We start from the raw sequence: 26,399 nt of genomic DNA on the forward strand, positions 1-26,399 counted from the left end.
ATGTGTAGTTAGACCACTGACACCAACAGTTGGCTTAATTTAAAGCCAATCTTAACTATAACCATGCATATGACCAACAACAAATGCATAAATAAAGCACCACAAAGACCATGTATAAGCATATCTTTGGTTTATTAAGAATAAAAGTGGCTAACACCTGAAAAACTCAGGGAGATGAGACTCAGAGGGAGGATGCTGTCTCACTGCAGTGACTCTTTGAGCTGCATCCTCCTGTGGTTCCTGTACTGAGAGGGAAAAGAATCAGAAGAGAGAAGACAGGAAGTTAGAAATGACTGTGCAACCATTTTTAAGTATCTAATTTAAATTATGGAAATTAAGTATTAGTATTACAATACATCGTTTATGTTAAAGAAAGTGTGACAAGTTTCATTGTTATTATGAATTTCTGTAAAGAGGACTAGTACTCTAATACATTATTAAAGTGATAACATATAATGGCATGTACTTAGTATAATTTCTCATTTAGCCTTACATTTAGTCATAGTCAGACATTTAATGATTTCTTTCCACTGTTCCTTTTCCTGGAATGATTGTACAGCATACATCTCTGATCATTTAAAAAACAAACAAACAGGAAATGGGTATTAACGTTTGAATTTACTCTGAATTTTCCACACAGGGTCTAGATTACAGTCTCAAATATACACTAAAATTTGATTAAATGTCCTTTAGCAAGTTTCATCTCAACTGCTTGCTTTCAGTAGCCAACAGCAAGCTTCTGGCAAAACTGGCTAGATATTTGACCCTTTTTTGGCAGAACTGGTAGAATTTATTTAAATGGTTAGTATCCTGGCACCAATCCTGCTTTTAAATAAAAAAAAATTCAATAAGGTTGAGGCCATTCCAGAAGTTTAATATGAAGCTACTGCCATAGTGGAGGTTTCTGAAGCATACGTGATATGGACAGTGGTACAGGTTTCTGGACTTCATTAATTCAACGGAAGCACTGGGGAAAGGATGGCCAGAGGGGGAATTGAACAGGATGCTGGTTTCATGGAGAGGATTCAGCTAGGGAGAGAGAGGAGAGAGAAGTTAGTTCAGTCCTTCAAGGGAGATGCAGGGAGTTTTTTTGTTTTTTTTTAAACCTTTTATTTTGTACTTTTTTCCAATTTTATAGTACATGCAAACAAAAATATGAAAAAGGAACACAAAAGAAACAAACTAAAAGGAATAAAGGACACCTAATCTGTGGAAGAGGAAAAAAACAACAACGAGGAGAGGTCCCTGCCTTATGGGGCTGAGTCAGTCTTATAGGCTATCCATTTTGTCCACTGTTTTCGGTGTTTGTCAGATTTCAGTCTCAAAGTGTAGCTCATTTTCTCCATTATATATATGTCCTCGATTACATCAGTCCATTCTTCCAATTTTAAAGGGTCACTTTTCAGCCAGTTTTTTGTTATTACCTTTTTGCTTGACAACAACATAATTTTAAACAAGTAATGGTCCTCCTTTGTTACATTTTCCCATATTCCAAAATACATTACTCGTGCCTCACACAGCACGTTATACCCCAGCGCTTTCTTCATTGTTACTGCAATGCTTTCCCAGTAAGGTTTGATATTTTTACACTTCCAAAACACATGAGAATGATTGGCGTCCCAGTCTCCACGTAATCTCCAGCATCGTTGGGGTGTTTTCAGCTGCTTGCTTTTGATATAAGGAGTAATAAAGAACCTAATCACATTTTCCAGCCATATCCTCTCCATCGTCTAGAGCTGGTGGAATTATGCTGTGTGAGACATACGGATCGCCAGTCATCCTCTGACAACTCAAGATGTAATTCAGATTCCCACTTTTGTTTGATATATAATGTTTCATTCCTATTCAAATTTTGCAGGCCATTATATAATTTTGATAAAATTCTTGATGGAGGATTTTTATATGCACCTGTTATTATTTATATTATATGGCTTCCTTCTCTCAAGAGCTTCTTCCTAATTTCTGTATTGTAAAAATGTCTTAATTGAAAATACCTAAATAAATCTGATTTATCCAGTCCAAATTGTCTCTGTAGATTCTTGAAGGATTTGAATGTTTTCCCATCTATTAATGTGCACATTGCTGTAATTCCTTTATTGACCCATCTTAAAAATGTACTATCCCATTGTCCACTTTGGAATTTTCAAGAATATGCAGGCCAAATCAGCAATTTACAGTCTTCTATAATTCTATATTTCTTCACTATAATCCACCAGAGTTTAATAGTGAATTCAGTAATGAGATTTGTGTTCGAAGACTGGATAGTTTCTTCTCCCAATCTTGCTTGTGGATGACATGATGAGCAATAATTTATCTCCATATGCTTCCATTTTGAGGTGTAATCTGGTGAACACCAGTAAACAATATATCTCAGCTGGGCTGCATAGAAATATTCCTTGAAATTCAGGAGGGCAAGTCCTCCTTTTTCTTTTCTTAATTGGAGTATTTTAAATCTTATTCTTGGCTTTGTCCCTTTCCAAATAAATCTACTAACTAATTTATCCCATCTACCAAATTGTGCATCTGGTATATGGACTGGCAATGAAGTGAATAGATACAGTAGTCAAGGAAGCACATTCATTTTTATTACCTCTATTCTTGAGCTAAGGTCCATGACAAGTGGAGCCCATTTAATCAAATCTTTTTGGATTGTATTACTCATCTTTACACAATTTGCCTCGTATAGTGTACTTATTTCGCTAGTTAGATAGACACCTAAATATTTGATCTTATTTGAATCCCATTTTAATTTATATTTGTTTTGAATTGAATCTTTGGGGAAATAATTCAGACAAAGTACTTGAGTCTTTACGATATTTAGTTTATACCCTGAATTTTTGCCAAAATATTTTAATGCTTTAATCAACCGAGGAAAGGTTGTGTCAGGATCCTGTAGGTATATAATTATATCATCAGCAAACAGACCTATTCGTTGTTCAATTTTAAAAACTAAAACCCCTTTTAAGTCTGCACTTTGCCGTATATACTGAGCCAAAGGTTCGATATACAGAGCAAAAAGGGCTGGACTCAGGCAGCAACCCTGCCTGGTTCCTCTGAAGAGCTCAAAACTGTCTGTCAGGTCCCCGTTTATTTTAACTCTAGCCAATGGCCTGTGGTAAAAGGATTGTATACACTCGATGAAGATACTGTTAAAGCCCATTCTTTTCAAAACAGCAAAAAGAAATATCCAAGAGACTCTATCAAAGGCCTTTTCAGCATCTAAGCTCACTAAGGCTGTTGGGATTTTCTCTTTATTAACTTCGTTAATTATATGCAATGTGTGTCGTATATTATCTTGTCTCTGTCGCCCCTTAATGAACCTTGTCTGGTCTTCATCCACCAGATCTGGGAGAAACAGCTCTAAGCATCTTGTGATTATGGAAGTAAATAATTTATAATCCACATTTAAGATAGAGATTGGGCGATAAGAGTCACAGTTTTCCTTGTTTTTACCTTCTTCTTCAGGGAGTTTAACAGATGGTGTCATAGTGATTCTCCTACTTGTTGCTGGGAGGTTGTCCAAGTGGGGGTACCCAGAGACAGAGCATAGTGAGTGGACTAATTCAAAGGGACAGGTAGTGTACTGGCTCTTGAGCCCGACAAGGATAATGCTTGGTAGAAGCAGACTGTCTGGCAGATTCTGGAAGCACTGACTGGTCCTTTAGTACTGGGAATTAATTCAGATCTGATGAGGAACCGGTATATCTGGCAGCATAATGATGATTGAGCTCTGCCCCAGAGGGAGGAGAAGGAGCTCAACCGACCCTGGCCCTCTACACAGAAGAGGAACAGACTTCAAGGACATCATAACCAGAAAACTATAACAGTAGCTTTACCCATTCTGAAACCAGTTCAGATGTCTGTTTGGGATCATTGTCCTGTTGGACAATTGGACAAGATCCAATATCCAAGTTTCAATGGTCTAGCTCAGGGGTGGGCAATCTCAGTCCACGAGGGCCGGTGTCCCTGCAGGTTTTAGATGTGTCCTCGAACCAACACAGCTGATTTAAATGGATAAATTAGCTCCTCAACATGTCCTGAAGTTCTCCAGAGGCCTGGTAACGAACTAATCATGTGATTCAGGTGAGTTTCCCCAAGGTGAGATCTAAAACCTGCAGGGACACCGGCCCTCGTGGACTGAGATTGCCCACCCCTGGTCTACCTATTGGTTTGAGGTGAATTTGAAAAATTTGGAGCTAGTTTTCTTTTTTCATTATTTCATTCACTTTGCACAATATACCAGAACAACCGGCAACAACCTGTATGTATAATTCTTTAAACTTTGTGGATAAAAAAAAACCTAAAATAAATTGAAACGTGTGCATCCATTTCTGATTTTTAACATTATTAAAGATGTATGGTGTACAATCATTGCCTGTGGTCAGAGTATATACATTTAAACTTACCTTGTGTTTCCAGTCTCATTTGGGCCCTTCACCTTCACTCTTGTCCCTCCTCTGCTATCAGCTGAGCTACAAGATAACAGATGTTAATGGTCAACAGGATCATTGAGCCTAAAAACACTATTTATACTATGGACTTCTCAGATATGCTCTCCGACTCTTAATTTATAGCCATATATCACAAAAATAGCTATTTGCCTGATTGTAGTGCAATTATCATCTTATCATATTAGGTCACACTCATTGGATATATTTGTTTAAAGAGATCAGACAACCACCGGCCATAATATTATATTAAGCTAATATTTCATTCAATCAGCTGAACAAAAAGTCACACTTTGATGTTTTTTTTTTTCATTTCATAATCGTGAATGAAAAAAGAAAACAGCATGCTAAAATAATTTACAATTAATTATTTGTTTCTGTTTGCTAGTCTAATCTTCCATCAATTAACAGTCCAAAATCTACTAATTCATTAATGCATAATCCACAGATGAACTTTTAAGACACAGTGCAGTTTGATTTATGTGTGCTCATGCATACATTCTCATTTCTTTGTTTTAAAAATACATTTTAAACATATGTGCTGCTATATGGATATGAGATGGCTACCGTATGTTGCCGTATTTAATTTACTTACCAATTCTGCAATTGAATAAATAAAAAAAAAAGATTCAAAAAATGATACATGATGCTTTATCATTCTGCTGGCAAAATATTCTTTTTTCTTCCACGCAATAGTTTTGACATGTCACGATAGACAGGGGTAATTTAATCCTGGCTGTTACACTCATATAAATACTGCATGTTTCTCATAAGTTCTTTATTGGATGATTCTAGTGTTTAATTGCGTGGGTAGAATCTGCTTCCAGTCATTTCTACAGTGTGATTCGGGTCTTATGTATAAATGATACATTTTAACTTCATAAGAAATTATTTATTTTATGTATCATAACCCTGAAATGTAATAACCACTTAATTAGACCTATGGGGAAAAACTGATCAGACTGTTTTTAACTGGTGATCACATCAAAGATCTCTTCAAAGATTCTCTGAACCAGAAAAGACCTTTTGGAGCCCCTGCATGTTGAAGATTTTGACTCTGCCTTCCACTCTTACTATATGTGGAGTGTTTTGTTTCTTGGAGTGTGCATACATTTTTCTTTTTCAAGTAAACTCAACCGCCACATGGCTTTATGTGGGTGTGAGACTTAGAGCATCCTATTGCAACGATGATATTGCCTGAAAATTGCAGCTGACCCCAAGAAATTGATGTCTGTGTGGCTTGTTATAGAAAAATTGGTGTTTTCTCTTGCAGTAAACAATCTGTACCGTTATCTACACCAGATATAAGGATGTGATCGTTTTTGCTATAGAGACAGATTACCAGGTGCTGCTCAAATAAGAATCAAAAGTCTATATCTGTGACACTCTAAGAAGGGAGCGGGACCTCTGATAAACAATACTAAACCTGTGATTACTGTTATTTTCTGGATGGAACCCTCCGTTAGACAAGTTTTTATGCCTGAAGCAGATTGTCAGAACTTTTGCAGGAAACTTATTTAAAGCTCTCTATCCCAGATTACACTGTGAAGGATGTTCATAAATTCATTGTGCATTACAGTGAGTAAAGGCGTACATTGCTATAATAAAAGAACTGTTTTTCCCGCAAGATTCTTTTAAGCTCAAGATTGTGAAAAGTGTAACCTTTTCACAAGCTTTTTAATCAAACTTTAACAGTGAGGTCCTTCATTCTAAGAGTGAGATGTCATTTCCTTTTACTCAGATTGTCGCTGTTTCATGTATATTATTATTTCTGAAAATAACATTTTCTGTCATTTTAACAGAAAATCACATGTAGGCAGTGTTGGGAAGGTTACTTTTAAAATGTATTCCACTACAGATTACAGAATATATGCCCCAAAATGTATTTTGTAATGTATTCCGTTATGTTACTCAATAAGAGTACTTTGGATTACTTAGTATATTATCATGCTGTTTACAACTACATGAATGTGATTTATTACTATTACTGAAGGTCCGCGGCTCTGAACCGTAGTAAAGGGACCTCTGGCGAATACGTCGGGTTCCGTGTCGGCTCGTAGCCGAAAAATAGCTTTACTTTGTTGTCTGGGTCAACTTTGCTAGCGAGAGACAGAGAGAGGCTCTCTCCTTGGAGAGGCTGCTCCAACGGAACTTATTGTTTCGGAGGGAAACACGAACACAGTGTACAGTCGAGCCTTAATAGCTTACTTACAACTGGGCTGGTCAGGCACTCTTCTTGGCTGCAGTGGTTATTATTATATTTACATGCTTCCAGCTCCCGTTTCTGCTCAATGACAACTCGTAGTTTCCCACTCTCCTTTTTCTCCCTCCTCGTGCTCACAGACACATAATGGGTATAACTTTTCAGACCTGAATCTCACTGAACCTGAAAAGAGAGTATTAGCCAAAGGACTCAATTTTGCCATTTCTCCGCAACAGTTGCCCATAGTGGACCTTATCACAGCCACAGAAACTGCCATACGGATTAATAAATTATCACAGACAGAAGCAGAGCAAATCAGGATGAAAGTCTCAGCCACCCTCTCCAGTGCCAAAGTCCCTCCGTCCAACCTCACAATACAAGAAAAGAAGGCCGTCGCTTCCCTGAGCAAAGACCACAACATCACTGTTTTACCAGCTGATAAGGGAAGATGCACCGTGGTCCTAAACACTACAGATTACCACACAAAGATCACTACTCTCCTCAGTGACAACAATACCTATGAAGCCTTAAAGCGAGACCCCACAAGCAGCTACAAAAAGAAAGTTATAACTTGCCTTCAGGACCTTGAAAAGGACAAAATCATTGACCGCCTTACATATCACCGCCTTTACCCAGGGGATGCCATACCCTGCATGTACGGACTTCCTAAAATCCACAAGGAAGCTGTCCCACTCAGACCCATAGTCAGTAGCATAAACTCAGCCACTTATAACATGGCAAAACACCTTGCTACCATCCTTGCCCCTCTTGTGGGGAACACCCCACACACATCAAGAACTCCACCGACTTCACCGAAAAGGTCCAGAAACGTACCCTGGACCCAGATGAAACCATGGTGTCCTTTGATGTAGTCTCTCTCTTCACTTGCATACCCACCATGGAGGCAGCGGAGACTGTCAGGAAACGACTTGGAAGACAGGACCAACTTCACACCCGATCAGATTTGCACACTGTTAGACCTCTGCCTTACCACAACATATTTTAAATACAACGAAGGCTTCTACAGACAAAAACATGGCTGTGCCATGGGCTCCCCGTGTCACCTATTGTAGCCAACCTTTACATGGAGGAAGTGGAAAGGAAGGCTCTTGGCTCTTTCAAAGTAAGAGTACCCAGCCACTGGTACAGATATGTAAACAACATCTGGGTCAAAATCAAGACACAAGAAGTGGAATTCTTCACTGCGCACATTAACGCTGTGGATAAAAATATCAAGTTCACCAGGGAAGACACAAAGGACAACTGTTTGTCTTTCCATGGCGATCGTGGCTCAAGAGTTGGGAGTTCGCCTTGTAATCGGAAGGTTGCTGGTTCGAGCCCCGGCTTGGACAGTCTCGGTCGTTGTCCTTGGAGAAGACACTTCACCCGTTGCCTACTGGTGGTGGTCAGAGGGCCCGGTGGCGCCAGTGTCTGGCAGCCTCGCCTCTGTCAGTACGTGCCAGGGTGGCGGTGGCTACAATGTAGCTTGCCATCACCAATGTATGTGTGAATGGGTGAATGACTGGATATGTAAAGCGCTTTGGGGTACTTAGGGACTAGTAAAGCGCTATATAAATACAGGCCATTTACCATTTTTCCTGGACTGCACATTGCACACATTGAAGAGAATGGCAACCTCAGCATCAAGGTTTACCGGGAGCCCACACACACGGACCAGTACCTCCTCTTTGACTCCCATCACCCTCTGGAACACAAACTTGGAGTAATTAGGACCCTACACCACCGGGCAGAACATGTTCCCTCTAAGCCTGAAGGGAAAAAGAAGGAACACACACATGTAAAGGAAGCACTCAAAACATGCGGTTATCCTAATTGTGCTTTCATAAAGTCAGCAAAGAGGCACAGAAAAGAAGATCAAACACCAGCGAGGGAGGATAGGAAGGACAGACGCAACAACATTGTCATCCCCTATGTAGTCGGTGTATCAGAAAAACTCAGGAGAGTTTTCTCCAAGCATGACATCCCGGTGCATTTCAGACCCAGCAACACACTCAGACAAAAACTGGTTCACCCGAAAGACAAAACTCCTAAACACAAACTTAACAACGTGGTGTATGCTGTACAGTGTAGTGAAGAATGCCCAGACCTCTACATTGGAGAGACCAAACAGCCACTTCACAAGCGCATGGCACAACATAGAAGAGCCACCTCCACAGGACAAGACTCAGCAGTCCATCTGCATCTTAAGGATAAAGGACACTCTTTCGAGGATGCCAATGTTCACATTTTGGACGGAGAGGACAGATGGTTTGAAAGAGGAGTGAAAGAAGCCATCTATGTCCACTGTGAGCGACCATCTTTGAACAGAGGCGGTGGTTTACGACACCAACTCTCTGCCATCTATAATCCAGTTTTGAGTTTGTGAGATTATTATTCTAAACATATGTTATCTTATATCTGTAGTCAAGGTAGTTGAATTATGTTAACTGCTGTAGGTCATAGAATATCCTTTAGTCTAGATTGTGTGCTGTGTATGTAGCTTAGTTTCCATTATATTTTTGGGTTAAAAGAATGTGACCATTTTTGGATTTGTTAGACAGGTGTGCATTACCCTGTACCCTTGATCTGCTGTGAACGTGTTACACTGTTTCTTGACATTTCATACTGCTGAATCATGAAGAGAATGTTGTGTGCAGAGGACCTTGTACCGATAATAGAAGAGACAGACCACATTCCATACCCCCACCTTTACAGAGAGCAGAAAAATAAGGAGCCGAGGTCATAACTTAGGCGCCGTATCAGAGAAAGAATGTGAATGTTTAGGCTTTTACGACTAGGTGGGGGCCACTAGAGGCTATAAGAAGCTGAGTAACCCGTCACCATTTTGAGATTTGCTGTGACCCTCTTCATGCATGTCTCCCCATCCATCCTCCCCAGACGCCTTAACGCCCACTCACATCCTGGGCCATCTGACCTCAGGAATTCGCATGATAAGGTGGGGCCAGGTTTCACAATGAGCTTACCCGAAACCCTGGCTGATTGGGACCCACACCCATTTTCACACCTTGGCTCTGCGATTAGAGGATCATCAGGGGGTCCTTTTGTCCCTCTGTGGGGGGATACTCCCACTAGGTTTAAATCTGGGACTCCCCACCATTTGACCTTAACTGAAGAAGCTTCTCAGATGAGAGGTGAAACGTCTTCAAGCAACTCCTTTGACTACGATGACCTGGATGACTGAGTGTACTTTCAGTCTTTACTTGGTTTTAAAGCCTTTAAAATAGAATAATACAATAGCTGACCTTAATCTTACAGAGAATGTGAGGATTTTATGGATAATTAAAGTCAGTCATATATCCACAAACACAACAAGCTGAAAGTCAGTGATGCTGCTCGGTTTGCAGTCCTGAATATCACAGCACAAGCAGGATCCACTGCACTGTTAATGTTAGCTATGTTACATTGCTGCCTCTGTTCGGTGGTGTTGAGCCAAACAGACTTTAACGTGTGTTTGAACGAGCTGACGGTTCACTCGTTAAGCTGTAAGAAAGATGCTTTAATCACAGAAGTCACACATGTGTCCACTGTACCATCTGGGAACTCTTCTTGTTTAGCACTCGTAATAACACGAACACTAAATCCTCCTGTTTGTAGCAGTGTGTACACCTGAGACTGTCACCTGTCTGTCTGTCCTGCACTCTCTCTCTGTTTCTTTCTCTCTGATTGTGGAATAAAAGTATGAACATTTGTGTTTATAAGTTACACTTGCGTTTGAATCCTGCAGCTTATCACACATTTGATTTTCATGTGTGACGACTGCAAGTGTCCAGAGTGAGGACAGACTGAGGGACCCACTGCTGCACATCATCTGTGAGGCTTTGCACCCCTGATGATCCACCAGGACAAACTCAGCAGTGTGTGAGGAAGAGGAGGAGGAAGAGCCAGCAGCAGCTGACAGATAGAGAGAATAGATAGACTGTTCCCTGTTTGTGAAGGACTGCTAGGAAAGTTTAACATAACTAACTGTCTGTCCTGAATCAGTCTTATTGGGTAATGTTCAAATAATTTTATCATCCCAGTGTTTTCAGTGTGGGAGAAAGTACTCAGGGCCTTCAAGTTACACACTATGAAAGGCAGCAACAAGTTTAATGTCCAGAAACCTAAAGTATGTATCAGCAGCAGAATGGAGCTAAAAATAAATGTTTGTTTCAGTTCTATGAAGCTTTGAGTATTTTGGATCAGTAGCACTGCTGTGTTTGTTGCATCACATTGCTGTAATTGTTTATATGCTTTATATATTCTGAGGTAAGTTGATCTATAGTGTTACATCATATTCTATAAGGATGTTATGTGTTTGTTTACTTTCTGCCCAGTTTGACCCATTTAGCAGAAATCAGCCTGTTTAAAGCTCTGATATCTATTCTGTATGACTTAAAGCAGTTATGACATGGTCTGATTTTCTCACCCAATAAAGGAATATTTGATATATCAGTCTACTCGTCATTTTATCAGACACAGTTATCACAGCTCGTGCATTTTCTTTTTATACATACATGTAAGCATTGAGCCAAATTTAGTAATGCCAACATATTAAAAGAACAATATTTGTCTCTTATATATGATACATCTACATATACACTGTCAAAGATACTTGTCTTTGAGTGAAGATTTAAGGTGATAGGAAATATAAATGACTGCAACTTGAATCTTTACTGAAGCTCAGACAGAGTTCACTCACATGTGCTGTACCAGTGTACCTGCACATGTGATGTGACAATAGAAGTGATTTGATTTGAGAGTTCAAACTCACTGCTGTAATAACTAATAATGATTAATATAATAACTATAATATTGGCCATCTCATATTTACACTGACTTTAGTCTCATGAACAGCATTAACTAATTGTTATTTACTAGCTAATCTTATATGACTGTTCAGTACAGAAATGAAGCCCAACAATCATGTTTTACAGTCCTGTGGTCTCAGCCTTACTTATTAAATCACACAAAACTCATGTAGAAACAAACAAACGAAGAAAATATGTTCTCCTTCATTTCTGTCAACCACACGTTTCCAGCTATCATGGTTGCTAGGCAACCTGGGCAGCGCGACGGAGGCTAGACCGTCCCATTTCACAAGCCTCGCACTTCCGGCCTTAGCGGTCTTTGAGTACGCGGCCCTCGAGGACCGTTGAGGCTGCGTACTTTAAGGCTGCAGACCCTGAATTGGGATACAGCCACTGTCAAACAAAACCCAAACAGTCCTGACCCGCGACAATATGAAACAGGAAAATACCGCCGTGTAATCCATTTATTTCAACAAAGTAACTGTATTCTAAATACCCCCTTTTTAAACGGTAACTGTAACGGAATACAGTTACTCATATTTTGTATTTTAAATATGTAACGGCGGTAAATGTATTCCGTTACTCCCCAACACTGCATGTAGGCCATTGATTTTCCCTAATAAAACCACTTTGACATACAGCTTAAAAAAGAACATATTATTTGTTACAAAAACATGTGCAGGCTTGAGGTTTGAGGCAGGAGACTAATAGTTAAAGTGGTTGACTTTAACTCCTATTAAATCCCTGGGGAGTCGTTTTTGTCACTGCACAGGATGCTCATATGAAAATATTTTTTTATTAAAGGGTGAAATTTTAAAAAGTAGGATGGTGAAAAATAATAATTTTCTAAAGAAAGAATAAAAATAGTTCATATTTTGAACTTCTAGCAGTATAAAGATGAAATTATAAAATGAGAAAATTACTTTGAAGCAACATTTACATGTAATGGTTGGGAGCTGTTGGAGCCTCATGGAAGGTCACTAGCACAATTTTCTGTATTATATGAGTTAGTTCACATTTATAGATGTGCCAGTTCTCAGACTGCCAGCCTTAGGAAAAATAAAAGCATGCCCTTCTTTTCAGAATTTAACTGGTGCATGCCTGAACCAACATGTTGTTGTAATTAAAACTCTATTTCTGTATTATATACAGTCTGTGGCTTGGACTATGCACATTTCCAGTGTGCAGTGCTATAGCAAAGCCTGACTCTGAAATGATAATTTCTCCTCGAACAACCACCTACAAATATTTCATGCATGTCACATATTTTACTGAAAGGATTCTTCAAGGAAGGGATTAGTAGCTGCATGCACAGCCGAGAGAAGCTTTTTGAGCTGCATCAATGGTCATAAATGTGATCAGCTGTGTCTTGCACTCTGCATTTTGACATATTGTTTGCTGGCTTTGCAAATCATTTAGCATATCAAATTCTCCTTTAAAGGAGATCTTTAACTTACTTCGCCCCCTCTCATCTCCTAGAGCTTGTGTCTTTTTGAAGCTTCTGAAAACATGCCACCTTATCTCTTGTTTTTGTTTTATGTTTTTTTTTTTATTAAAACTTTCAAATATAATTTTTAGTACATTTTACTGGTCTGCTGTATTCTTCTACAATGGCTCCTTTAAGAAGTTGTGAGTTCATGTCTGAGGTTCCTAATGTGTCCTCACTCCACTCCCTGGGCAGATGTATAGTCTCGATTTGTTTTTATGTTATAGTTTATGTTTTCTCTTACTGGTTGGCAGATTTCGGAAAACTAGCTATCAGACATTTCTGAGGGATTATGAGCTGTGGAAGGAACAATTTCCATAAATGTGCACATTTCATAGTTGGAATGATCATTTCAACATTACATATTATTTTTTTTATTTTTTTTCCAATGAAGGAGGGAAAATCTGGGTGGCTCCAGTGGCTGATCAGATGGGTGCTGTTCAGCTAGTTTTTACAGTATTACAGTTTCTTTGTAAGTATTTTCCAGATTTGGAATGGCTTTCCATTATATATGAATAATATTTCCTTGCTGAAATCAAAAGTGTCATTTGGCTTAGCCTCTTAATGTGTGTCTGTCTGTTCCCAGCTTGTCATTAAGATATCACGACACAGTGGTTTTGTTTTTCCTTTGTTGTTTCTCATTCTTGACTTAATGTATTCATCTTTGCTTTGTGCTTTTTTGTGTGCCTTCCCATCTGGTTTACAGAGTCCTGTCTATCCTGCATTTGTAGCTTTTATTGGCTTTCTTGTGGGAAAACAACATATTCAGGAACAACAGACTGATTTTTTAAGATGGTGAAAAATATTTGTGTGAATGACGCCTGCAACAAGAATAAAAATCTACAGCCTTGTCAATCGTGTCTCATACTGGTCCCAGGAAACTGCGATGTTTCAGACCAGAAAGCAAAACTGTCCTGAACAAATGAAAAATCATGAAACATCCACACGGATGACAAAGTGAAGAAGAAAATCAATACAAAACATCCTTGTAATGGCTAGAAAAGTAGCTGCCAGATTTGTACAATGCTGTGCTGATACAGAAACTGCAATAGATACATAAATATATATATAACAAAACATAATATACGCTTAATTTACTCATATTTTAAAGGGAATTACAGGTGACAGTAGTTGGGGCTTTCCAACTGTACTCTTTAATACAGTTTTTCTCATATTACACTGTTATTCAAATGTATTGTCCTGTTTTTTAATATTAACCACTGCCATCATGCCACTAAAACTCTCCTGTAAATACTGAACTGATGGCTATGCCATAGTCTAATTCTCTGCATTTATTACGTCTAGCAAACTGTTTAGATGCTTTAATCAATCATATATTCAAACTGGGCCTTTCACAAAGATGAGATGACCTACTTTGTGGCACTGCACAGCATTTTTATTCCTCAGTCTCATTAATAAAGATGATGTCCCACATTTTAATGGCCATTAGTTTACAAAAGCCCACAGTGGGAGACATGCACTTTTTAAGGTCTTGCTTTATCCCATTAAACATATGAAAACAGAAAAAAATCACATGGTCCTTTGCAGGTGTTAAAATTAGGTACATGCAGCCTCAAATCAACAAAATACATGCAATTGTTGGTGTTGGTCAATTAAAGAAGAGCTATGTGATCATTAACCAAAAAATTGAAGCCATCATTTAGCAGTGAGAAAGATTATTTACATGTAGCGATCAATTGTCAAGCATGGTAGTGGAGGGGTGATGATTTGGGCTTGTTTTGCAGCAGCAGAACCTGAACACCTTGCCGTCTGGGAGTAAGCCTTGAATTGCCAAAGTATTCTAGTCATTTTGATCCTGAGCGGATAAGAGAAAATTCATTTTTTAAATTCCTTTTTAACACATTAAGTTTTTGCTATAGTTACTTTTTTTTATTTACCACAAAGTAAAATATGGTGTCCTGTAATGTGACATTCAGTCATTTCAGTCTACCCTTCAGTATTAGTAAAGTGTCCCACACAAACCAACTCCTTGCACCACATTTAGTTCGCTGAGATCTGGTCACCCTACTTTTGATGGTTGTAGCAGATCTACAGGATTCTGTTCACTGTTTTGGCTCTTAAATAGTTGATTATCTACTGTACCAATAAATATAATTTTAAGCCAGTTAATGCAAAGATGTTGAATTTTTGATACGGCATTGTTTCCAAAAATGCTGAACCTCTTGTTTGTTTTTATGACGTCTGTGTGTCTGTTTATGTCTGGCCTATTTCTTTTACAGAGCTTGGGGAGCTGCATGCTCCTGATGAAGTGGAAGTGTTACATTATGAATGTGGAGGTAGATAACTTACAATCACTCAACACAGTGCAAACCTGAGATGTTCTCACATATCCACATAACAAAGCACGCATGTGTGATAGCTCTCTGAGCAAAGGGAAAAGGCATTCTATCTTACTTTGTGCTCTGAAACTTTTGAGTGACTCTGTTCTCCAACGATGCCCGTATGTCTGTTTTCTGTTAAAAAAATAATGAAGATTAATGTAATATTTTTTGAACGTGTATATGATTCAATTTATAAATTGATCACAATGAAGACTGCGTGAAAAATATTCATTAATGGTTAAAAATATGCGACTTAACAAAAATATAGCAATAAATATTTATGATGTCACAAGGCTGAAAAATCATCTGTCCATCAGAGTTTCTCAAAGTTAAAGCTCAATGTGACTTTGTGGCACATTAACAGAAGATGCTGCCTCTGCTTATTCATTTGCATAAGCCGCACACGGTAGATTTTAGTTGCACCTTAATTTGCATATTGCTGAGCAGCGTCCCACTGTTTAACAGCTGGTTATATTGCCATCCCCAGCCCACCTCCCCCACATAGCTCTGCCTGGGAATGGGTGGGAGGGCATCTGGTGGAGCTCGGCACAGGTAACTGAGGTCACCTGTGGCCTCAGGTGATGTGGCACCCACACCGATGTACCGGGTAAAGTAATTGGATCTTGGCCTATAGTCTCCGATTCCATCTGGACCTGGTGAGTGGATAAAGCAGGTAAAAAAAAAAAAAATACAAACAAACTCAAAGCTTTTATTCACAGCTTTAATAAACTTAAGTACCATAAAAATGTAGTCTATATTCAACTTAAGGCGATTTAATAAATATTATTATATTATACACAAACACAGACAGGCACAAATAGTCAGTTTGGTTCAGGTTATAGTGCCATCATGTGTCCAGTTGCAGCTATATTTGCTTGGACATGCACCATTTCCTTGAATATTTAATAATTGATCAACCATGGTGTGCAGTTTAAAGCACAATTACAGGAAACTGGGTTACAGTTATCTGGCAGCAAATACTTTCTTATTAATTCCAACACACTCACACTCATAAAGTATTATAGATATGGCAGCAGAGACATTGCTTCAGCTCTAATTTTAACTTCATAATTTGATCCCCCAGAACTTTAGTGAGTTGAAGAAACTAATAAAAGCATCTTCTCTGCATACATCGGCCTACCTGTAAAAATCATCCTCTGTCCATACTGTGGCTGTCCTGCAGTTGTTTCACTGTTTTGCATCATTTCTCTTCCTGTTATGTTTGGACTAGTTGCAGACTAGATACACCTAGATAATGGCCACCCATGGGTGATAACATGAGCCCAGCAGTCTGCTCTGTCCTCAGGGCCATGGCTGGTTGTCATGGAATCATTACTTGTATCCTAGTTACAGCCTAAAAGCAGATTATACTTTAAGTGTTGAACTATGCCCATTCACTCCTTTATTTATATGAAGTATTTATGTATTTATTTATGTCAAGCCCTGTAAAATTAAGTAAAATATATCCTGTCCCTGGTTATAAGTAAATTAATTGTTATTTATTAAGTACATTAAAAAGCAGCTTTCCATTTGGTGCATAATAAAAACAAAACCTTGTTGATGAAGCAATGAAATACCAAATGAAAAGAGAATAGTTATTAAGCACATAGCAACCACGCAAACAGCAGAGATAAACAAACTGCAAATAACAGAGTGAAAAGCCAATTACGCAATGAAATGAAATGAAATGAATGAATGAATGAATAAATAAATAAATAAATGTCTTCATTTATTCGGAAATTCAAGGAAACTACCAACCAGGAATGCAAAAATAACAGGGTATTAAGAGTGGACTTGAAAAAGTCTTTACAGTTTGATTTAATATGAAAAGAAAAACTGTTTCAGAATCTTTGTAAAGCAAATGAAAAAGTCCACTCCATGTGAGCGGGGAACTGAAAAAGAGCAGATAATAATCTAAGTTACGCCAAGGCAGAAAAGTTTTGTAAAGCTTAAATGTTAAGGGCTTACTAATCAAGCCAGAATCTTGAAAAAGCTTGACCCCATGTACAAGGAGTTACAGTAATCCAATTGTAAAGCATAAAAACCACTTTCCTCAGACTATTAACAGAGCGAAGGAACTCTTAAGGAAACTTTTCACAATTCATTGATCAAGGCAGCTAAACATCCTTGTTGGTGAACAAAGACAGTCTGCTGTAAATGAGAGGTAAAACTATGTTTCATCAGCATAACAGTGATGACATATTATATTTTTCAAAGATGGATACAAAGGGGAGGAAAATGGAAAATATAAAAGTGGCCCCAACACAGACCCCTGGGGGATAACACATTTAATAGGGTAAGATGTCCCATCTGACACTGGAGTACAACCATAACCTGCAGATCAGCTTTGGCCTGAAATTGACAGAAAAATGTTTTGTCTTCTGGATTTTGGTCTAAACAAGACTTTAATTTTGAAGGATGTTGGAGTGAATAACCTAGGTAGCAACTCAGTCTTCAGGGTGTGTGTTAGATTTCATCAATAAGGGTGGTACAGCTGCTTGTTTAAAACAGGAAGGAAACACTGCATTGATCAAATAACAATGAATTATACACCAAGGTTCATATTTTCGTATTTTCTCACAGCTGTAATCCCTCATTGAGTCACTTGGTGGAGCCAAAGCATAGTTTTTTGCCACATTACGCCCTCCGTTCCCTTTTTTGTTAAATGGACTCGCCCATGATTAGCCGCCTCCTTGTGACAATAATCTCTGTCAAGTGAAATACAACAACAGCCAGACAGGAAATGCCACGGTGCTCCCTTCAAAACAGAACAGCATGATTTCTTAACCAAAGCGGACTTGTAGGGAAAATAATAACCTTGTTCAAAAACCTGCACGTTTACAGAAGAAACTAAAATATTTCTCTATAACAGCTTACTATATTGATATAGGTGGACTCGACTGATTTTCTTTCTTTAAAAACGGTCATAAACAAAGGTAATTTTTGCATTGAAGCCTTGCATAAAAGTGGGGAAAATGATGCAAAACACACCCAAATGCATATTTATTTATGTATATTTTGCCTAAAATTTCCACAGCCTTCATTGTCTTTTTATTAGCGTCATTTGGGGGTATTATTTTGAAAGGTTGTAAGTAACGTCCACTGGTAACTCCGCCGGTCTTTATGCTCTCGGTATGTCAGTCACCATGGTGGCATACAACAGAGCAGAGCGGCGGCGGCTCTATCTTGACTTTTAGCTCCATCAAAATGCAAACATAGTAGATTTTCTCAGTGAGAGGACGGGAGTCTTCCTCTGATAATGGGCGTGAGCTGGTTGCTGACGGGTTAGCCGCTTGCTATTTCCTCACTTTTTTGTTTGCTGGATCCTTACATGGAATTTCTCCCCCGTCGCTAGCAGAGCAGAATGCTGAAGAGACAAGGAATGGCTTTAATGAACGCTGGCTTGAATAAAGGGACAACACTTTCTACGCTAAGAAAATAACTCTTAAGAGGGGGAGTTTGACCGGCGCTTTTAAAGGAAGTTTCCTCCCCGGTGGGGACCGGTGTTGGCAGCCGGATTCGGCACGGGCAGCAGAAAGACAGACACCCTGAGGAGACTGCTCGGCTGTCTGGCTCCAGTCGTGGCCTGGCTCAGGGCACTCCCAGCTTACCCGCTAGCATCTGAGCACAGGCGACGAGAATAAAGCAAGACAATAGGGGGACTTGTTTTGTATATATCCTGCCCCTGGATAGAGGTAATTTTAAGGATAAGGAATTCCACATCCTCTAGACGGCTTCTTCCAAAACAATGGCGTCTTACGTGGATAACAGCTTTCGGCAGGCTGTGATGAAGAATCCGGCTGAACGGACGCAACAGGTCAGAAGAAATTATTCATTGCATGTTGTTGCTAATTGGATTTTCATGGAAATTAGTAGCCTCCGCCGTTTTTTGTCACTTTGTTGCAACATTTTAGCATTGCAACATTTTAAAGTGTAACAGTTAAACAGTGTTTCTGAGTGCAACTGTTGCCATTCAGCTCGTCTCAGCGGCTACATCCCGCTAAGCCCTCTATCAGCAGAGATAATCAAGGCTACTTAATGTAACAGGAGCTGCGGCCATTGGTGGAACTCTAACCCGCCTGTGGCGTATAGCATCGCTCTGTGTATTGTGGTTTTACATCTCTGCACGTCGCAAACGTCGTCTCTTGCAAAACTGATTTTTTTGCATGCAACAAAATCCAAATAATAAGGGTGGCAGAGATATATGTAAGGGTTTTAAAAGAGAATAACACAAAGGAGACAAAGAAAAGGGCAAGGGAGCCCAGAGGAAATCCGTTTGATCAGAAATGAATAGGATGTAGAAAATCTGTGATTGGGCGGAAAGTCAGGCTCGTGGACAGCACACTGCCCTGATGCAGATGGTGCACATGAAAAGTTTAAACAATGTTACAGTAGGGAAGGAAGTATTCAGACTAAGAACATATGTAAAATGCATAATCCTGTACCATAATATTACAAAGGTTTAGCCTTTAAAATAGTAAATAAAACATGTTTGTGCTGAATCATATACACTTTTTTAAATTGATGCATTAATGCGTAAATCACACTAACATTGCAGGTGGAGATGCAGCATTAGTGACTAGCATTACTGCTTGGAAGCGCTATAATAATAATTTAAAAAACACCAACATGGTATAGTAATAGATTTATTTTTAAAACGAACGAAAGATGCATCCAAAATAACTTACAAATACTTAAGTGAGATGGAAGTACATTGAGGGCCAGTGCCGCCCCATACCTACTCTCCAGGCACATCCCTGTATGAAAGTCAAGGACAAGAGGCTAATCCACAGATGGCGCGTGGACTATACTGGGCTGTAAATTTGGACATTACCCCGGTTTATGGTAGACGTTGACAGACTAATGCTTCTGATGACTATCCTATAGGTTACTTTTGATACCGCTTCACCGACTAGTAGTAGTGGTCCATTAATGTTTTGTCACACAGTTTCTGTGGTGGTAATGGACAGACATTGGTGCTTTTCTTGTCCTGCAGTTAAAATCAGGAGGAAAAAATCTTCCAAACAGTTCCCTGCTACTTGTGTCTAAAGCTCAGTACTGTTACTTCCTTGTCCTACCTCTGAGAAGTTTGTAGTGCAATCCATATCCTGCCTGAACATGCAAATCCTGTGGGCTGTGGTTGTGACCCTTTGAGCTGCACATGCTTGTACACACCCAGGCTGGTAAGGTATCAGATATAGGACGTTATGCTTTGCATTTTTGCAGAGATCAAATATAAATCCAGTTTGGCTGTGAAGCTGAAATCATTTCATTTGAGCCGTCTCCACGGCTCTGGTGCCAAAAGCTTTACACATAATGGACAATCGATAGTCCATCACTTGAACCAGAGAGCTACAGTTAGTGGCACAGCCTCTGCCCATGTCTGTCTGACATTAAGGAAACAATTATGGTGTCACTGGTGTCACATTAACTGCCCTAGGCTCATGGTCTTTACAGCTTTATGCAAGTTGTAATTTGTATGGGTGACAGATGCCAACATGGTGATGGAAACTGGATAAAGAATTTGGCTTGTCTCACTAGCAGCTGTGCTCATCTAAGATTGGTTCGTTACCATTTAATGATAAGCATTTATTATTGATCAGTATATTTTGAATTAACTGTCTTGTCTTTAAAGAAATGCTTCACATTTTTGAGAAGCTTTAATTTAAAAATTTGTGTCAATCTATTTTTTCTTCTGAAAAATTTCTCAGGAAACGAAAACAAAAACATTTTTCCTGTATCTGGCATCCTCTCAAGATCTATGTCTAAAGCATAACCCGCCTCAACTTGCAACCCCACCTGTAAGAATTTACATCAGCATAGCTTTATGGCCATCTCAAAGGGCTGTTTATGAGGCAGTCCTAACTTGCCAAGAGTATGTGAGAAGATATTAAGCGCTTGGAATTTCTTGGCTTGAAAAGTGTCAGATTAAAATACTTCAATAAAATATGACCTTCTGGAAGACTCTGTAAAATGATAATAAAAAAGAAATCAGTGGTATGGCTCTGGTCCTTGAGCACTTTGGAGCCACGGTATCAAATCATGCTGTGTAAGTATGCAAACATTTCATCCCAGAGGGCTTTACTGTAGGAAGTCTCTGCACTTCTGAGTGAGTGAGTGACAGGTTGGAAGGAGGAAAATGCTTCCCAGACCCCATAGGTCATTGCAATGAAGAAAAATGAACAGCAAGGCTGACTAGGGCAATTTTAACAGCGACTGTGATTGAGAATGATGGTGTCATTTGGGACATTGTAACAGGATTTGAATGCATCCATGTTGTTTTACAGTTACAGAGAAGTCCAAAGGAATAAAAGCTCCTGGAAAGCCTCTGCTTTTTCTGCAGAAACCACTATATGGAAATCTTATGACTCTGCAGCTACATTGTCATTGTTTTTCTGTACCAGCACCTTTCCCAAGTGTTCCTTTCAAATGTCTCGGGACTGTGCTGGCTCACGCAGTTTATCCTAATGGTGTTGGCAGGACCTCTCTGTCAGGATTAGCCAACAGTTAGAGGGATCTGTCTTTATCGCTCATGACTCGCCACACAGTCGGATTTGACCTATAGCATACGGCAGGTTAAATAGCTGACCACTTGACAGGTAGTGTTCTGGCCGGCATTGTTGCTCTCTGTCCTTTGCGCAATTTATTTATATATTTTTTTGCACTATAAAGGGAAGGAAGAGCCCTGAATTTTTGACATTTAAGGTCAAAGAATAATCAAGAGGGAAGGAGATGGAGGACAAGGATGCATTTTTCTCTCTGAAGCACTGCTTTTTTTCCAGCAGTGACATAAATTAAGATAATATGACATGGATATTTGATCTGTGATATCTTTTTTTTAATCTGATATCTTTTATATACAAATTCAAACCTATGCTACACAGAGAATTACTTCCCTTCAGTTAAAGCACTGTTTCTGAAACTCGCGTTGTTTTTCTGAGACTTGCTCCCAGTGGCACTGTTGTGTTGTTTCCGTTAGTTCTGTTCATATGTTCATAACTTTTCTCCCAATCCAGGCATTTTGATTTAGTTCTGTTGTTGACGGATTTCCTTTACACACTATAAAATGCGGGTTTGTCTGTGGTTTTACTGCTTTAGTTCATGACTGTCTGTTATTTTTTGATCTCTGTACAAATGACAGCGAGCCAGCTTCAGGAGAGATACTGATGTGTAAGTCTTTGAGGACAAAGGCATACATGCTTGGCTAATTAGCTCAATTTTAATATTCCATTCATTATCATTGTGTTATTTAATTTTTTTTGCCCAGGATATTCTAACAAATACGCACACCATCACTCAGTTATTGTAAGACTTTCAAACATTTTATTCTTTAGTTTTATTCCTAAATATTTTGACCTTTAAATAAGAAGTGTGAGATTTTCATTTGTTTATAAAGTTCTGTTATGTTTTTGTTTAAATTGAACAAAATCTTCAAGAGCAAACTTCCTTTAAGTGGATTCAGTGTCTCTGTTTGGCCACTTAAAATGGGTTATAAATGCAGTGAAATTAGCTGGGTTGAAGACTTAGAAAGACAGCTTGCACAGACTGAAAATGAATTAATGAGTGATATCACTTCATTTCGTTTTGCTGGAACCAAAATGTGCACATACTTGTCTTTCTGTGGTGCGCAGTTGTGGCTCTGGTTTATTTTCAGCAAGTAGATGGATGCAGGACTGACATCTCTCCTCTTGTTTAGCCAGGTGGCAAAGCTAAAGGCCACAAACAACAGTCCTCTGCTGTTGTGACCCCGTTTCGCAGTCACATAGCTGGAAGGACACGCTGCCTACTTTGCATTGTTTCCACATATTCTGGATCAGCATAAGAGATCAGAGAAGACCTGCAGTGACCTTATAAGAGACACTAGGGGGAAGATGGATGAATTTGGGTGAATGTAATGGCCATTATTTAGCCTCGCAAATTGCAGTTAGTAAGGTAAAGAACCAGTCAATCCAGTCCAAACATCTTCAATGTTTCTGGTTGTAAAATAGTCCAGTCACTAGTTTAGAATGTGTTATGATCTTGAATGTGTACATTTATGATCGATTGCTTTGCAAGTACAAACAGTAGTTTTAAAAGATTTTTTTTTTTCTTTTTGATGCAGCAAAGCTTTTACCACTTTAACCAGTTTACCTATGGCTGATTATAAAAGCATTTGCCAGACTGCAAAATGACTAATATGGACAAACCCACCCTGGTGCTCAGCATCCTGCTTAGCGCAGTCAGGAAGAGGAAAGTCGTCAGGATGCTTGTAGAGGAGGAAGAATGTCTGAGAACCCCAAAGCTTTGTTTTTATTTTTTTGAAGTGTGGTGTTGTTTTCTAGCTACCTTTCTATTTTTGTAACGATGTCAGAATCATGGAAACATCAATTTAAATCCCAATCACTGGTTGAAAAACAAGGATGAACTTCTGTAGTGTTTTTTTCCCCTTCGATTTCTTATATGCAGGAGTTTTAATGGTGCAATCTTCCTAGGCAGCACAAGGTTTCCTAATTCTCCAAACCTCCAGTCTGTCCTGTATATTTAGGTGCTGCTTGCCTTGGCGTTTGCAGGCAAGTAAAGTGATGTCACATGCTATTCTTGTGTTGAAAGCGGAGACTGCATACAGACTGAAGTGGTTACACACACCGCGGTCTCAGTGACGTACATTTCCCAGTTTAAATACAGGGGATGATTTCAGGAAGGACTGGGGGGGGGACCTCCCAACATATGATGCATTCAAAGAAGACCGGCACAGTTTCTTACTTACTTATTTAAATCATACGTGCACATCTTTTTTTTTTTTTTTTTTTTTTTCCCCCCATTAGTTTTTTTTTTTTTTATGATGTTGCGATGGCACTAAAGCATAGCATTGTCTGCTGGTAGGCAGACTCATAAAAGCTATTGAATATATCATAAAAGACTTAAATCTCATGACTGTATAGGATGCTGCTGATGAAAAAGTTTGATCTTATAACCCATTTTACTGCAAGAAGATGACATTTATAGATGTTATACAGTCCATCGGTCATATAAATGTCTGATATCGTAATTGAATACAAGGCAGGCATGTTTTACATTCCTGAGGCGGTTTTACTTACTGGAATACACCAGGATGTTTGTGTAGCCCTGCGTGCCAGTTACTCCCTAAAATCTAATAATGAAAATGGCAATCCAGAGTAGTTTGTTTAAATGCACCACAAAGGTTGAAACAAATTAAGCACACAACAGCTTTGACTATTCTGTAAAGCATCATAGCTAAAGCTCTTCAGCTTTTGGGTAATAGGGGTGTATTTCTACAATAAAAATATGCGAACATGTAAAATACTGTTAGGGATGTATAAATGAATCCTGTAAGAAATGCTTGACATTAATTAGGGTGATGATTGTATTCCAGCTGTGATAATATGTGAAGTAATTTAAATTTTTGTGTATTCTCAGCTGGTTTTCAACTTGGCTGATTTGGCGTTAGCTTTAGGTTTTGCTTTGTTTTATTTATATTTTGTCTGGATAGTTTTTCCAGCTGAGAAGAATTTGGGAGAAATGATGTACTTTGCTCAGTAGTTGTTTGGAAGTAGATCTGCAAAAATGTGAGTTGTGGCTGCATTGCATTCTGGTTCATTGAGGCTGCAGAGACATGCACATTTGATTTTATTTTGTTTTCTTTTTCTTTCTGTGCTTAAACGGCGATGGTGAATTTGGAGATGAGTTGGTGTTGTTTTTTTGTTTTTGTTTTTTAAAAAAAAAAAATAGATTTTGAAATATGTTTTTAGGGAAAGTGGTGCATCAATTGTTCTCATTTTCTGGTTTAGCACTAATCATATCAAATATCATTGTTGTGGAGCTTGTCAGCAGCTCGACCCAGTTTTTTTTCTTTGACCCACGAAAACAAGTGTGGTGGGTAGACTTCATCTTCAGGGGAGGCACTTGAAAAAGTGTTTTATCTCAAAGAAGTTAAAAGTATCCTCGATTTCCTTGAGCTAAACTGTGTTCCTTTTACAACAATGGAGTGTGAGAGAAAGTTAATGCAGCACAATGGCTGAAATGTTTATCCAGACACCCCTGCTGGCTTCTGAGTTGCTTACTCTGGACTTTGTGGTTGCTAATTTCATTTTGTGCTCTTGGATGTTTTTGCATTGAGGGCTCACTCCAGGTTATCACGGTGGTTGCTTTGATCAGTTGACAGGTACATCTCCTTTTGAACTGCTTTGCAGTACTTACAGAAAAATGCATTGTCTCAAATCATTGCTATCTCACTCTTAGTGTTAATTGGAAAATTCAATGATTGTGTGTAGTCCTGGGTTTCTCAGGTTTGCGCTATTTCATTCCATGAGGTATTTTTAAAGCAAAGAAATCCAGTCATGGAGTCGAGGCTCCAAGAATTCCATTGGCCTTTATAGCGGAAGGCAGTAGACCTCATGCCACTGAGTGACCACAGTCTTTACATAACTTAGCATGAGAACCACTTGACTGCGATATTTGCGTGACTGCTATTGAATTACACTACTTACTATAGCGCCCATTAAAACCTTCTTTTCTGGGGGAGACTTGGAGGGGAAAAAGTGACGCCTACATTACAGAGAGCATGAGCTGAGAAAAATTTAGTACTCTGAAAGTTTTGCAATTCCTCAAATCTTGGCTAACACAGTTAATCTGATCTTTGCCTTATTGTAACACTGAGTACTTCTGGATATAATCTAAAGCTCTATATTATGCAACAATTACTTTGTCTGTGATGGTTGTACTATCCTTGTTGTAAACAAGTGCCAGACTACTTTGAGTGAATGTGCTGCTTAGCTTCAGTCACACACAGTACAGGCTCACTTTGCTGTATAATCTACTGTATAATCCTTCCTCGTGGTGAACTGCTCAGACATGACGTGGATCAGATGGAGAGCTGATTAATTTGTGTGATTAGTGAACTCTAAATCCCACTATACTGGTTCGCCACGTAGCTAATACCTTACACTATTTGTAACAATGGCACAGGCGGTTCCGGACAGTTCTTATTGCAGCAATGGGTAAAAATCAGGGAAATGTTCTTAGTGGAGCTGCATATGAACAAACCATAGTGCTGTATTTGTTTTTGAATGCTTTGATTTGGAGAGTTTTGTATCAGTTGTAGTGCAACACATT

General features: G+C 38.9%; 1 protein-coding gene and 1 long non-coding RNA gene across 2 annotated transcripts in view; one reads left to right on the forward strand and one right to left on the reverse strand.

The window, feature by feature from the left end:
* Positions 1-27: 27 nt before the first annotated feature.
* LOC120720428 (uncharacterized protein C4orf45) lies at positions 28-16,583 on the reverse strand. The gene is made up of 5 exons (XM_040010105.1): positions 16,429-16,583; positions 15,711-15,940; positions 15,361-15,419; positions 4,407-4,472; positions 28-245 (listed from the first exon to the last, which is right to left on the reverse strand). Exons 1-5 carry the CDS (start codon positions 16,490-16,492, stop codon positions 182-184), a joined length of 483 nt encoding a protein of 160 aa, XP_039866039.1. The 5' UTR covers positions 16,493-16,583; the 3' UTR covers positions 28-181.
* A 1,823-nt stretch (positions 16,584-18,406) lies between these two features.
* The window catches only part of LOC120720429, a 30,124-nt gene continuing 22,131 nt past the window's right edge, over positions 18,407-26,399 (forward strand). Inside the window, exon 1 of the long non-coding RNA XR_005692939.1 lies at positions 18,407-19,104. This is a non-coding gene — a long non-coding RNA (uncharacterized LOC120720429). The remainder of the gene's footprint in view (positions 19,105-26,399) is intronic.

This window comes from Simochromis diagramma, unplaced genomic scaffold, assembly GCF_900408965.1.
Source record: "Simochromis diagramma unplaced genomic scaffold, fSimDia1.1 OVJJ01000585.1, whole genome shotgun sequence".
Lineage (NCBI taxonomy): Eukaryota > Metazoa > Chordata > Actinopteri > Cichliformes > Cichlidae > Simochromis > Simochromis diagramma.